This window comes from Artibeus jamaicensis, unplaced genomic scaffold, assembly GCF_021234435.1.
Source record: "Artibeus jamaicensis isolate MK-2021 breed Jamaican fruit bat unplaced genomic scaffold, CSHL_Jam_final contig_1998, whole genome shotgun sequence".
Taxonomy (NCBI): domain Eukaryota; kingdom Metazoa; phylum Chordata; class Mammalia; order Chiroptera; family Phyllostomidae; genus Artibeus; species Artibeus jamaicensis.
Genome location: NW_026521407.1, coordinates 14275216 through 14290431, shown reverse-complemented (window position 1 = coordinate 14290431; position 15216 = coordinate 14275216). Strand labels below are relative to the sequence as shown.

Sequence of the window (15216 nt, the reverse complement as noted above, 5' to 3'; positions counted from 1 at the left end):
GCGGCAAGGCCCTTGTACCGTGGGTGGAGCGCAAACTTTGGCACTTCTTGGTTTAGCATTTGTGTGCAACCCCTGTGTCAGGTCCTGGCGCAGAGGAGTGTAGTGCTTTCGCTAGTTGGGGCTGCATCCAGAAAGCGAGGGCAAATCTGTCCACTGGATGCCCCAGAAGACAGACATCATCACACTCACCAGCAGCGAATGGCTGGCTGGCTGGTCGCAAAGGACCAAATGGAAATTTCATAAAAAGGAAGACAATCCACAGTTATTCCGTATTATGCAACAGGTCACTGCAGCACAGAGCCCTGGATTGGGAGTCAGGATGTTGGAGTCCAACCGCACCTCCACCTCGGATTGCCAGAGTGACCTTGAAAAAGACGCTGGGGACCTCTGGGCTCAGAGCCAGACTGACACATTTAGAGACCCTAAATGTGGAGAAGATTCACGTTCTTTCACCATGAGTAATCAAATAAAAACACTGTGAAACTAACATACGTTTTATTGTTTCCTGTGCTGTCCATCGAGGTGCTATTTTTGGAAATAACAAAATTTTATTTTATTTTTGCCTTGGGTAAAGCTTTCCTCATTTCTGCAGCCGAGGGTGTGGGGCCCGAGAGGCCTGAGTAGCTCTTCCCTTCTCTGCTGGGCTGAGATTCTTGGCAAGTATGGGTACAGAGGATGCAGGGCCCCGGAGTGAGCATCCACTGGAAACACCCTACAGTCCCCCCGGAAGATTCCCATGATCTACATTTTGCCCTAAACAAAACTGGTTAGCAATCAGGCCAGAGCAGCCTGTGGCACCCCGTTGTTCGCCTGGGCAGGTCTGACAGAGCCATGTCCCTTCTGGCAACTGCTGCTTCACTGAAGCCCTTTGGGACACATCTTAGAAGGGTAGGTCGTAGGGCCACAGGACTCTGCAGGCTACTGGCCACACTGGGGCTGCATCAAAGATCACCCTCTCACGGGGGTTGATCTTTGACCCCCAATTCTCACATCTCTCCTGTTACCTACAAGTGTTTTGAGCACTGGCCAGCTTTAGCTAGGCTACTGTTTTCATTCCAGTCTTGAGTAGCCAAAAAAATTTGCTCAAGGTATAGGCGTCCATCTCTGGATGTGCTAGTCACTGGCCTCACCAAATGTCCTCCCTTCCTCTGAAGGGGAACTCAGGCAAGGCTCCCAAAGTTCTGGAACAAGGTTGGATGGCTCTGCTCCACCAGCCTGAGTAGGGTTTGGCATTCCTTCCCACAGCAGGGCAGAAGCCAAACTACCAGGCATCACCAATGAATGACATGGATCCAGAAAGTGCCCCTCTTGCCAGTGCCAGCCCCGGTTGCCCAACACACAGATGCTCTCTCATTTCATTTATCCTGGTGAAATTCAACTACCACCGATTGCTAGCTCTGTGCCAGCTGCTGGGAAAGCAAAGATGCGCAAACCAGGTAGCAGCCCTAGAAGAGTTTGGTTTAGTGGGGAAAATAAGACACAGTTTTTGCCACATTCCAGGTGGAGAAATGGCCACTCAAGGGCTGAGGAGCACGAAAGTGTGTTTCACTAGCAGGGAATGACGCTTGCTCTTCTGACACCCTGTTCCCGTCTCTGTGGAGGCCAAGACTTCCTGCTCAGCCAGCCAGGGTCACACACACTGTATTTTGCTGATTGTGAGGGGCCACGTCCATGGCCACCATCTGTCTCAGATCTTGAGCTCACAAGGCAAAGGGCCAGGCCACATATGGGCAATTCTCCAATGGAGAATCCAGCCTGGTCCCCTGCTGCTTAAAGATCCTGTGCAGCATGAGTTGTCAACAGAACATGGCCACAGTCTGCAGGTGTGTCGGGTATTCTGAGGGCTGGGGCTTTTTGAGGGCCCCTCCCCAGTCCCCGGACCCTCATCTACTTCCAAAGAAAGGCCAGCGTCCCCTGTGCCCATGGCCTTATCGCCATTCCTGTTAAAGCTCAGCACAACCACTACTCACTAGCGTGTGCTAAATGCTGAGGACTTGGCAAACTCTACAACCTGGTCCAGGGAATTTTTGTCAGGACTGTATTTGCTATAGTGGAATCAATAACAGTCAGACACTGTTAGCCAAACACTGGAATCAGTGGGTCTGCTGATTCCATCTGCCCAGTGTATTGAAAAGAGCAGACTAATTCAGAGTCAGAGGGACCCATGAGAACCCTGGCTCTCCCACTGACTAGCTTTGTGACATCCATGAGTTCCTCAAGCTCTCTCGAGTTCACAATTCCTATTTGCAAATGGGGTAATAACAATTCCTACCTGGTCCCCCAGATTAAATGTTCCATATAAAGCAGGGGTGTCAAAGACTCATTTTCACCGGGGGTCACATCACCCTCACGGCTGCCTTCAAAGGACTGAATGTAATTTTAGGACTGTATAAATGTAACCACTCCTTAACAGTTAAGCCAGAGCTTGACGCTGCTGCCAGGGAGAAACAAGGTGGAGGACCGGATTCGGTCCCCGGGCCTTTGTGTTTGCCACCTGTGATGTAAAGGAATGGGCATGGCCCCTGGATAAAGATGTTCAGGAACGCTATTCCCCTCCCTGCTTCTCCTCTTCCTCAGCCATTGGGACATCAGGTGTCTCCCTGCTCCTTACTCTTGGTCCTGCTTGCCTCTCTAGCCCACCCCCCTCCCCACTGCCCATGATTGCTGCTCAGCTCAGTTTTCTCAGGATTGCCACGCTACATGTTTTCCTTTGCCCGAGAGAATGGTACAGCCTTCCCTGCTGCCTGAACACCTCCAGGTTCACTGTATGTACAAAAGTGGTATTCCAGAGGATAATCGAAATCCTCGGAGAAGCGTCTCGTGCTCTCTTAAGACACAGGAACAGGAAGAGAGTTGTCCAGGAGTGGCATGGGGCAGGATTTTAGGACTTGATACAGCAAAATGACACAATCAGATGGAACCTGAAGTAGGAATGGTCTGGGAAGCTGCACCCCCACTTCTCCAAAGTTCAGTTCCAGCCCAGGACTGCAGAAACTGGGCTGACACTAAGGCCAGTGGGGTCTCCAAGCAGATGTCGGAGGATTAGCAGTGAGGGAGGGGCAGAGAAGAGTGAGGGCAGCCTGGGAAAAGGGATCCCTCCCCCCACCAGGATGAGACATGCCTGCAGCGGGGACCCAGCTGCAGCCTTCACCCACAGCGGTGTTTGCCCCAGAGCGGCACTCAGAATCCACCTCACATTTTAAAGCCTTCACTCCATCCCCATCTGATCCTGCTCTACCTACTGCCGGGCACCAAATCTCTCTGGGCCTGTTTCCTCATCTGTAAAACGAGCGAGACGTTTCTACCTCATCTATGCCTACACTATGAAGAGACACAGCTGAGAAACTTCCCTGCAAAGCAGCAGTGCTAGAGCCCCTTCCCCTTGCTGATCCTGCCCTCTGGGACACTTCCCCAAGCCACTCTAGGGCGAAAGGGCGGGGGCAGCACAGGGGGATACTACAGCTGCGGACTGCACTTGGAGGCCTGAACGAGATTAAGGTTACCACAGTTCTCTAGCTGAGCACTACCCTGCACACCCAGGAGGCCTGACCAGTGGCCAGGTGTGGGTGAGGCCTGGTCAGACAGCCGGGTGCTCTTTGACCCCTTTGCACCTCAGGTCGCTGGTCCAGCCCCCCACACACACACACCCCTTTGCTGACTCCAGCTGGTCTAGGGCCCCTGCTGAGCTCTCGCAGTACAATAGGGCTCTTGTATTCCCTGTCCTGACCAGGTCAGACCTGCTCCCTGGCCTGTTTTCCCAGCCTCTGGCAGGTTCCCCCAGCCCACCTGCTGAGCTCAACAGCAGCCACAGAGTCCCTACCCACTCCCTCCTTTAACCCTCCTCTCCCTGAGCTATCACCTCCCCAAACCCTTCCAAAAAGCTTCAGTCCAGCCCCAGGCCCTCTTCACCGCTGAACCAGTCTGCCGGGCTGGCTTCCGAAGCAGGACCAGGGATCAGCTTTGTCCTGCAGCACTGGACCCCTCAGGTAAAAGAAAAACATGATAAATTAATGAGAAGGTACTGGGGAAGTTGTCATATTTTAAGAGAAGGCCAAACGTTAAGAAGCTTCACCCAAAGGAGTGAATGATTCCTGAGGGTGTCGTTAGGTACCAAGGGATGAACACTTCTGGGGGCTCCCCACAGAAGAGCACATGTGTAACGTTGGTCCTAGGACAGCCCAGAGCAGACAGATTCTTGTTCCCAAGGCCACAGAATAGAACTCATCTGTCTTCCAGCTGGATGAGATTAGACAAGACCTGATAGCCACCCTCTCCAACTGCCCCTCCCTGATGGCAGTGGCTGATAGGTCAACAGGACTTGTGACTTTCAGAGAGACGTGCTGGGGTGGGGCTGGGGGCAGAGCTGAGCACATGCATTTCTCACAGGTGTCCAAGAGATGCTGATGCTGCTGGCCTGGGGGCCACACGGAACTGTAAGATGCTCCTTCTACACTCAGCAGGAAGTGGTCTCGGATCCAGCGGAAGAGACTGCTGACCTCTTAGAAGAGAGTCTGATACTGAATCTCAACCCAGGGAGGGAAGGGCTCCTGAAAAGTCTGCATTGCTGACCCAAGGCAAAAGGATTTGCCCTTAACCTGGCAAGTAGAGAGCCTTTCCACTGAGCAAACCTGGCTCCAAAGACCAGCAATCCCACTCAATGCCTCTTGTGATCTTTCTAAACCACCTTTTTGGACTCCCATCTTATTTGTCAGGGACATTTTGTACCTTTATCTACTCTTTAAACAGCCATCCAAGAAGCTATGTCTGAAGCTTGCAGAGGTGGCATTTGAACCAGACCTATTTCTTTTCTTTTTTTAGATTTTTATCTTTAGAGGGGAAGGGAAGGAGAGAGAGAAACATCAATGTATGGTTGCTCTCATGGGTCCCCTGCTGGGAACTGGCCTGCGACCCAGGCATGTGCCCCGACTGGGAATCGAACCGAGATCCTTAGGTTCACAGGCCTGCACTCAATCCACTGAGCTATTCAGCCAGGGCTGAATCAGACCTATTTCTAAAGCTGGGCTCTTAACCAGAGATCCTTGACTGCTCATCTTCTCAGCTGGAGAAAAACCTATCTTTCCTGGACTGGCAGGAAACAAGGAGTAACCCTCGGGGTAACCCTCAAGAACACAGCAGACATGTCCAGGTCATCTGCAGAAGCGGGGAGCACACGGCCCTCAATGGCGAGTCTCCCTGCACAGCTGCCCGTCTCACAGTGGACAATTCAGAGCCCAGCTCCTTCCCCCCTGAATTGTGGGCTGATGGCTGGGCCTTTCCCTGTCCTGTCCACTGCTTGTCCCCACCCAGAAGCACAGGTATTAGCATGTCAGAGGTGCAGAAGGTGCTGCACAAACCACACATTCCCATGGTGCCTGTGATGCCCGCTGCGCCTCTGCCAGCTGCCAGGACTCCCCTATCTACCACCCCAGACGGTAATGCTCTGTGTGAGCTGGAGTAAAATCAAGAGGCTGGGAAATTCACTTCTTAAAACTTATTTTAATATCCTCTCCACCCCCCAGATTGGGAAAGGCCAAAACAGTCTGGCTGGATTTAATTACAAATTAATACACATTTTAAAAATCATTGTTTAAAGTAAATCAACATCATGGCAATGAGGGAGTATCCTTGGGAAAAGTGAAACCCATATTAACAAAATGTATTGTGGAAGAACCCCACTACTGGCTGGCTGAAGAGTCTAGTGAAGGGCAACATTCTGCACGCTCTCTGGGGTTGGTCCATGCAGTGGAAAGGGGCCTTGCCCAGACTCAGCTGAGCCCAGGCAACTCCAAACAGGCCCCAGGCCCAATGACAGCAAAGAGAGAGGGCATCCCTTCTTCAGGACAAGGGTGGAAAAGGTTAAGTCAACAAACAAAGCCCTATAACTTCACTTACCCACGGGGGGGAGGAAGTTAGAGGGAAGGCTTAAAGACTCAGCATCTTCCCAACTGTTAAACAAGTTAAAATTCCTTTTACAACATTATTGAAAGAGAAGGAGGAAAAAAAACAATAGAGCTTCTTATTTTGGGTAAGTTGGAATCTGGTCTCAACACCGTCTATCTCTTCCTGTGCAGATACCCTCCTTTCAGCATTGTGCTCAACCTGAGATCCCCTGGGTACTCTTTGCTTAGCAGCTTGATTGTAATGGTTAAAAAAGGTATCACACACACAATCATGTGTGCACATGCATGTGTGCGTGCGTGCACCTGTGTATATATCATGATAAAACAGCTTTGGAAAGTCAGAGGCACCGAGGGCCCCAGGGCCGATTCCTTCCATTCGGAGTTCCACAAGACCATCCCTCCCCACAAACCCCTGCAACGTGGGCCACTCCGGTTTCCCTTCAGGTCGCCTGGTACAGGGGAGGGGCAGGTTCACAAAACAAACAAAGTGGCATTTATCACACATAAAAGAAACGCTAGAGCCATGAGTGAGTTGAGGGCTCTCTGCCTTTCCCGACTCCACGCCCCAGGGAACTCGCACGCCTGAGTGCTGCATCTTTAAGTGTTTCTGGCTGCTCCCTCTTGCCACATGTGTCAGTGACATTCCAAGCTGGCTACCACATGTTCGGGCTCCGGCCTCCTCTCTCCACTGCTGAGTGCTCTGCTGTTTCAGGGGCACGGTGGGGCCGCGCAGCTCCCATTTCACCTCCATCTTCAGTTGATCACACATCTCAGAAACAGCCATATTAAAAAAAAAGTTTCCGAAAAAGTTCATATTTGAAATACCACTTTCCCTTGAGATCATGTTTTAACTCCACTTAGACTCTATTAAAGTGAGTGAGACACAGTACGTGTGCACATGCACACACAGACACACACCAGCACACACCCACAAAATTTAGAGGGTTGGAGGTTATTTCCTGCCAAAAGATCTAACAGAGGAAAGCTTATGTGCTGATCAAGTTTTAACATCGCGGTTAACAAGAAATGTACACCACTGAGCAAGCACACAGAGACCGTGGTAGGGACTCCTGATCCCTGGGGCATTCGGCTCCCCGGCCCATTTTTCTGCCTATCTTTGGATCAGTTTTAACAGTTACTACATTCAGAGAATCCAAGAGGACTGAATGGACAGATGAACCTTTATTTAAAAAAATAGCACTTCAAATAAATTAAAAGGGACAACCGTCAAGTGTTCAGATTGTGAAGAAATAGTTGAAAACTTAGAGAGACCGAAGCTGCAGTCTTCTAACCTCATTCTTTGTCCAATGGCAAAACCCCTCGCATCTCGGTGTCCCCACTCCATCCCCTACTGAGATGAGGGAAGCAATTGCACACAGGAGACCAGACGGAGGAGAAAGCTGCATCTGATTGGAATGAACAGTGCCACGTACTTGCTAATACGGGTTTCACTTTATGACCAAATGTATTCTTCAAAAATAAAAAAGGGGGGAGGGAAGCTCCATGTTTTTAAAAATTGAAATTATTTAGGGATAAAACACTAACTCTAGTGCCTTTAACGGGCAATAGCAACTTTTTTCCTCCGAAGTCAAACACCATCCCCAGCTGAGCCTTTGTGCTGCAAGCTTTTCAGGAGATGTTACCTAAACTTTATTAAAAGAAAAAACAAGTTTAAATATAGACAGACACTGGACTAGCCCAGTCTGTATTTTCAAGTCCACATTCTTCATCTGAAGCACTGCATCAGGGACCCCCCTGAGTCTGCATGTTTTCAAGTTCACAGTACATGGAACCAGTTTTTCTTTTTAATTTTTTCCTCACTCAGAGCAGCCACACACAGTGGCCGTTGACGCCGGAACCTTGGGCGGGGCCTTTTCCTATGAGGCCTGGCCAGAGGTGCCCAAGGTTTCTCCTCAATGAGAATCGATGCTGTCATGCTCTATGGATGGGAAAAAAAGCAAGAAAATAAAAGCACCTGGTACAGGTTTCATGAGATCCATTCGGATTCGCTATGTTCCAAACCCGCTGCTGAATGCCATTTGTCCACTCTGTGTGTGTTGAACAGTTTGTGGCCTAGGAGTGGGTCTCAATTCGAAGAACTGTTATTGGACGCCCCAGAGGTTGACGCAATAGCAGCTCCAGCAGGGCTACTCGTGGAGACCGACTTTCGGATGTGAGGCAGCAAGTAGGGGTCACAGGCCAGCTGCTGGACATCGATGCGGTCCTCCTTTCGGTAGGCCAAGCATCGTCGAATAAATGCCTGAAAGGAAAGTTTCTTGAAGAAGCTTGAAGCAGATAATCCCGGTGCCCCCAGAAGGAAACCTGAGGCTCCCCAGCAGCTGCCAGGGCCCTTCCTGGACTGGCCAGGCAGACCTGGAGACCAGGGAAGGACACGCACTGGCAGCAGTACCTGCCTGCGGTCACTGACTCCTTCCCAGACAGAGGCAACTGAGCCACTCCTGAGGGGAAATGGGCATGACCTCTAAATACTTCTGCCCACAAAGGAGACCAGCACAAAAAACCTTTTTAGTCTTGGCTGGTTTACATGGGCACAGCCTAAAGTCACGATCCTGCATCTACAAGCCATGGCCTAACACGAACTTCCTGAGGAAGTGGGAATTGTTAATGACAAACCATTTCCACATGCAGGGTGAGGAGACTGACACTGACTAACACTACAGTGTGTCACAGATCGGTAAATGTTGTCCATGTGTATCTCCATATTCCCTGAAAGACCATTAAGCTAATGTGCAGACGCATACCTAGTAAAGGAAAACCCGAACAGGTCTTGTCTCCCCAAGAGACATAAAAACATCCTGTGAGTGGGGTTTGATTCAAAACCCTAATTTACTGCCAACACTAAGGTCTCTTTGGCACTAGGTATGAAGGGCTTATGTAGTCTGTTTCTACAACACTTATTGTATAGGCCCTTAAACAGATGATCTGTCTTTTCTCACCAGACAGTTCTAGTTAATCAAAGTCTATATAAACGTTTATATAAATATACATTTATTTATATATTTATCAAAAGACATAAATTTTTAAAATTCTAAAATATCGCCCCAAGTCCACACTTTACATGAGTGTGGTAACGGCACCTCTGTGGAGGTTCGGGACTGGAACAAACGCACCGCGCTGGGACGAGAGGCTGGCACAGAGCAGGCTGTCTGTGTGGGGGAGCAGGGTGTCGGGGCACGTGGGCAGAGTGCCAAGGAGTATATGAAAACTCGATCTGTTTGAATTTGTTGTGAATCTAAAACTGTTCTAAAAAATAAAGTCTATTTAAAAAACATCTAAAACATGAAATAATGATTTTCTACTTTCATGTTTAATTAATAAAACACAAACGTATAACACCAATCCTGGTTTTTCAAAATAGTAGACACCTAGAGGTTGTTGCTTGATTAAAGCATTTGGAAGATAAAAACAAATTCACAGGAATGAACATAATGATCCTTGGCCATTATTATTTTTAATTGTGTGTTTTTTTTAAATTTGTATGTATTGATTTTTAGAGAGAGACAGACAGAGACATCGAATTGTTGTTCCACTTATTTACACATTTACTGGTTGGCTCCTGCATGTGCCCTGACCGGGATCAAGCCACAACCTTGGCATATTGGGAAAACACACTAACCAACTGAGCTACCTATATCCAGGGCCTGATCCTTAGCCTTTAAAAATAAACCTTTCTTGGAGAGGTATCTGGAACTGGATGGAGTTAAACAGATTTTCTTGGGTTGGATACCAGTCAAATAAACTTTTACCTTAGATTTTCTCTCAACACAGCTGCCAATATAGGCTTTTGCAAAAGCAATCAGATCACACAGCTGCCACGATTGAAACCTTCCACTGCTTCCCATCGGTTTACAATCCGTCCTACTGTATCTCCTACCAGTCTCCCCTCCACTCTGCCCGCTCCATGGACCTGCTAAGCCCACACTCCCATCTGAACTTTATTCACTTTTCTCTGCTCAGAACATTCTTCTCCCAAATCTATAGATGGCCCCCACCTCCACATCATTCAGTACTGCTCAAAACCCCACTTTATCATGAAGGCCTTCCCTGATCAAGCCATCAAACAAGGGAAAAGGGGTTCCCACTGCTCCACCCCCTTCCTCTGATTTACTTTCTTCATAACGTTTATCAACATCTAAATTGTATCCATTTTTAGTTATTGCTTGTCTTACCTAGTGGAAGGTAAACTCCTTAAGGACAGGGAGGGACCTTGTCTGTATAGTTCACTGTCATATATTCACAGTTCCTTCTCCACTACCTATTGTTTAATCGGCACTCAATAAATATTTGTTATGGGAGGAGAGGAGGGTAAGAGCTGGAGAACACATTTAGAAGGAGGAAGATGTTTTAATGACTCCTGAATTTTGTAGAGTAATCTATCCACTACTACCCAGAGAAATAATACAAAAAGCAAAGTAGTCATTTCTGCTGGCCAATGGTCAGAACTTACCTTTGCTTCAGGTGTTACTACTGGCTTTGGCGGAAACTGCACTTCAGTAGCTTTAAGAATAGTATTTTCTTGTAGAATGTCTTGCTGGGACTGGTTATGGCCAAAAGGCTACCACAAAAACAAAAATAAACAAAAAACGGTGGACCTCTGGTTAAAGCAAAAAAAGAATAATTCAAAACCCCAGAAAGGAAGATATCTTAATGAGAATTGCTATAAGGAACTTCAGAGATAATCTTGAATTATCTCATTTTATAGACAAAGGGTGCAAAAATCTCAGAGCTGAAGTGACTTTCTCAGAGTCCGACATCTAGGCTAGGGCAGAGCCGGAGCCGGAGCATCACCTGCAATATCACACCTGTGCTACACTTTGCTTACGGCAGAAAAATAAATAAATAAAGACTCAGAAAAGGAACCAGCAACCTCTTTTGCCCTCCTTGATGCCTGTGGGCTTAAGCAATACACATGTGTGCCACTGGCAGACCCAAGACACAGATAAAGAGACGGAAAAGTGAAAGAGTAGAAGGGATCAGGCCAGAGCGGGGGTGGGGCGGCCTGGGGTTGCCAAATGGCTTCATCTGTGCCGCAAACTGCCGTTTTCTAACAAACTCTAAAAAAATTAAGTTCAGTCCTAGTGTCATCTCTACAGCGTTTCCACTGAGAGATCACAAATGACTGTTCCAAACTGACCTCAGCCACCACTCCCAGCAACACTTCCAACATTATCAGAGGAAAAATAACAATTTTTCCCCCTCAGTTCTGCGTGGCTTCCCCAGAATAGAGAAGAAACAAAGGAAACAAGGGGAAGATAATGGGGAATTGAAATCTGAATTAAGAGCTGGGTCTGGGGATTGTAATAAAAATATTAAGAGTCCAAGAAAGTTGCAGAACTCCCAAATTGCTCGTATACACAGCCTGAGGGGAGCACCAGGACATGTAAAACACAACAGCAGGATCCTAATATGCACACTAAAAGGTATTATAATGCTCACCAAATGCGAGAATTCAGAAGGTGAACTTTACTACCTAGGTTTTTGCTTGTTCTAATGATATATCATTTGACCAGAGGTGACTATCAATACTTTCTTGATACCACCTCCCAGTACAGAAATATAAAGCATGCTTTTATTAATAACAAATTTGACTAATGGAGTGGTTGGGAATAAAGAGTCCTACAGATAGTTCAAGATTCAAGTTTGAAGACCCTTAAGAATGGCTCCTGTGAAGATTGTAGACTTTAATAAACTATTTCACATAATTTCCTATAACATATTATTAGAATCAAAACATATCCTGGATCTAATTGAAAACAGCAAAAAATGCATGTTTTCCACAGCCCAGCAGAATTCATTATGTGCTCCAGGGTAGAAAATTTCTGCTTACACATGAAGCTATTATTAATAAGTCTGTACTTTGTTCAAACCACAACATTCAAGATTTCATTTTGTTTAATGCAATGATTAACTCCAAGAGAATATCAACACCATGCTCCTCTCTGCATGCACACCACCCAAGAAAGGCCTCCCAAGGCCTCCCTCCTTACCTTCCTTCCATAAAGACACTGGTAGAAGATCACACCCACTGACCAGACATCAACTTTATTTGAGATCTTTGGTGGTTCTTTCCCAACCACAAAACACTCTGGTGGTAAATACCTAGGACAAAAAGGCAATGAGAGTTTTTAGAAAAATGACTGCACAACACTAAGACATGTAGAGGCAAAGACAACCTTGTTGGAGATGAAAATATCTGAATTTTAACTGCTGAGAAAGCAACTTAGACCTAACTGGAGAAAGTCAGTGAAAAGACATACTAAAATAAGGAGAAAGTAATGTCCTAAAAAGACTTAAAATACTGAATACATTTCTCAATTCACTGAGAGAGGTTAACTGTTCTCTTTAGGTCCTACTTCACCCACCCCAGCCTCCCTTGCAAGGGTCGTGCCTAACACGAGTGCCATTCAACAAGTTTGAAAGAGGGACTGAGCCTAAAAGATATGCATCCCCTTTTATGACAGCTGCATCAACAAACATTAAAATATAACCACAGTGGTGTCAGTCCCACTTTAGCTGAAGATGTTGTAAAATAACTATTTTAAAAATCCCAATGATTTCAGGACCAAGCAGAAATCTTTGAGGGGAATGGCTGTCTGTAGCTTTTTTTTTGGTAATCCGGACTGAAAAATCACTACAATATATAATCAGTGATGACATTAAAGTCCATATTACCAAAGGATATTTTACATTTCCCACTTTAAGGGTGATCAGGGGCTTACTAAGGAAGACTAATAGTACAGAAAAAGCTAAACAAACTAGTAGATAGCACAACTCAATCACCATCTGAATTCCTTCCCTCCCCATCCACCCCTGGCCTCTGAAAAGACTAGGTGGACAGTCAACCACACCAAACTGTATGGTATGGAAGGTAAGTGCCTTTTCACATTTAGGAAACCAAACAAATAAGCTTCCACTCATTGCCTGGAGACTCAGCTACGGCACAGCTGGAAGGCAGAATTCTGTAGGGTAACACAACGATATCTGCAGATCCCATGCTGGCAAAATCAATTCTAGGAAAAACTCTTTATTTTAGACACTGCTGTGTTTCTGATATAAAAACCTAAACTTATGCTTGAAGGGGACCACAGAGTTGAGGCAAAAAATGTTCAGATGATGAGCTTTCTTCGTTGTTTTTTTTTTTAAAGAGAGTGAAGTTTTTATTCACTCTCCAAGAAAGAAGAGATACAAGAAAGGGGGATGGTGTGGAGACATGCCAGCCATTTATTTAAAAGAAGTTTAGTTTGATGTTCTTCTTTTATATTTATTATTATTTATTTATTTTTTAAAAGATTTTATTTATTTATCTTTAGAGGGGAAAGGAAGGAGATAGGGAGAGAAATATCAATGTGTGGTTGCCTTTCATGCATCCCCTGCTGGGAACTGGCCTGCAACCCAGGTATGTGCCCTGACTGGGAATCAAACCGTGATCCTCTGGTTCACAGGCCCGCACTCAATCCACTGAGCTACACCAGCCAGGGCATATATTTATTATTTTTAACAGACATTTTTGGATGATTAAGACCACTGACTTAGATTACTATTTCACGATGAAAACTTTTAGCCACAACACACATTTAGAAATGAACATATCGACACAGAACTCACAAAGGGGAAAATGACAAAGAACCATAGGGAAAATAATTTATCTTAAAAGTAGCTCTTCCAAATGCTGCTAAAACCTCCCTAAACCCTAGTTTTTATAGTTCTTGATTCTTCAGCATTTATATATCAATTATTATATTGGATATATAACAAACAGAATATTGACTCTAAAATGATCGTTTTAATGTATCTGTAACTTTTTTGTGGTGGCGGAAGGAAAGAATGGAAGTGTTGAACTTGTCCATATGCAGAATAACAATCTGGGCAAATATTTAGAATGCAAAAGACATTGCCAATTAATAGAAGTCTGGCAAATCACTCTCTAGTCTACTTGTAAATGAAGAAATATACCACTTCTTCACCCAAATACTAAAAATAACAAGCATTTTAATTCCCTATCAAGGACTTTGGGAGGGGGGAGTAAATGAGTTTTAGGACACTACACTAATTTTAAAAAAAGCGAACATAGTTGCATATTCCATGACAATAAAATCCTCACAGAGAAAAATTTTGAGTTTCAAGGCCTCATCTACATACAAGTCACTTACTTAAAAGTAGTATCAATGTAGAATAATTCTGGAACAACCAAATACCACATACATTCACTTAGAATTATGTCCTCCTGTCTACTGGCATCTTTTTGGGACATCATAAGAGGACACTATATTAAGGGTGATTATGTCAATGTTTCTACTGATATGAAGATTTCTTAAACCTTTGTAGAAACCCATAAAATTTCATCTTCTCGGTAGCCCCTCTTTACCTTACTTTTCACTATGAAAATAACTTCAATATAACCTAAAGTAGAAAGAACAGTAAAATGGACCCCCAAGTAATCATAATCTAGCTGCAGCACCTATCAACACTCAGTGAGCCCTCAGTCAGACACATCCCTCTCTACTTCAACCCAGACAGGTGGATTTGAAGCTAATCCCAAACACTGTATAAATTTTATTTAAATTCCAACCACTGAATTTTTATAGCTTAGCAAATATAGCAATAGGTACCAATGAGAAAACTAATGAAACGTGAAAAGGCTTCACCTTTTCAAAAGAACAAGCTATCAAACGAATAGTTCCAATCCAAGTTCCAGGGAATTTATATAGCAGAAGTATAAGATGTGCTTCCAGAATTTCCAACAGCAGGTATTTTTGTATCATTTAGTGACAGAACACTAATCCACAATAACCTCCATAGTGAATAAACACTGTAAATGCAGCTTCTATTTTAAACCTAGCATCTCAAGTTTTAATTTAGTGACTGACTTTCATTATAAGCACCGTCTCCACAAACAATGAGGAGCAAGATAAACTAGAAATTTTGCTTTCAGCAGGATTTGGTTCGTTCTTTGATATATGTAACTTACATATGATCAGACTGATGAGAACAGGACTGACCCTATGTGCTGGGAAAGACACCCCTGTACTTCTCTGCTTCAGAGCAACACCTTCCTTTCTAGACAGACCATCACTATTCTCCGGTCTCACACATAAATGACCTGGCCAACTGGTCCTGGGGTATAATAGCATGTGTTACTCAAAGGAACGGGTCACCCAACACTTGTGCTGCTACTGGAAGCTTTCATGTTCAGAATCACACATTCCAGTATGTGGCTTTGTGTTACTACCACAGATGTGAAAAGGCCACTCTGTTAATACAGGTATGATCACAAAGTTATTGTGAATGCCTGTGC

General features: G+C 45.4%; 1 protein-coding gene across 1 annotated transcript in view; it reads right to left on the bottom strand.

Annotated features, from left to right (window-relative positions):
- Window positions 1–7067: 7067 nt before the first annotated feature.
- The window catches only part of TLK2 (tousled like kinase 2), a 111004-nt gene continuing 102855 nt past the window's right edge, over window positions 7068–15216 (bottom strand). The window contains 3 exon segments of the mRNA XM_037163767.2: window positions 7068–8160; window positions 10369–10476; window positions 11909–12020. Of these exon segments, the coding sequence (XP_037019662.2) occupies window positions 7987–8160; window positions 10369–10476; window positions 11909–12020 (394 nt within the window). The 3' untranslated portion in view covers window positions 7068–7986.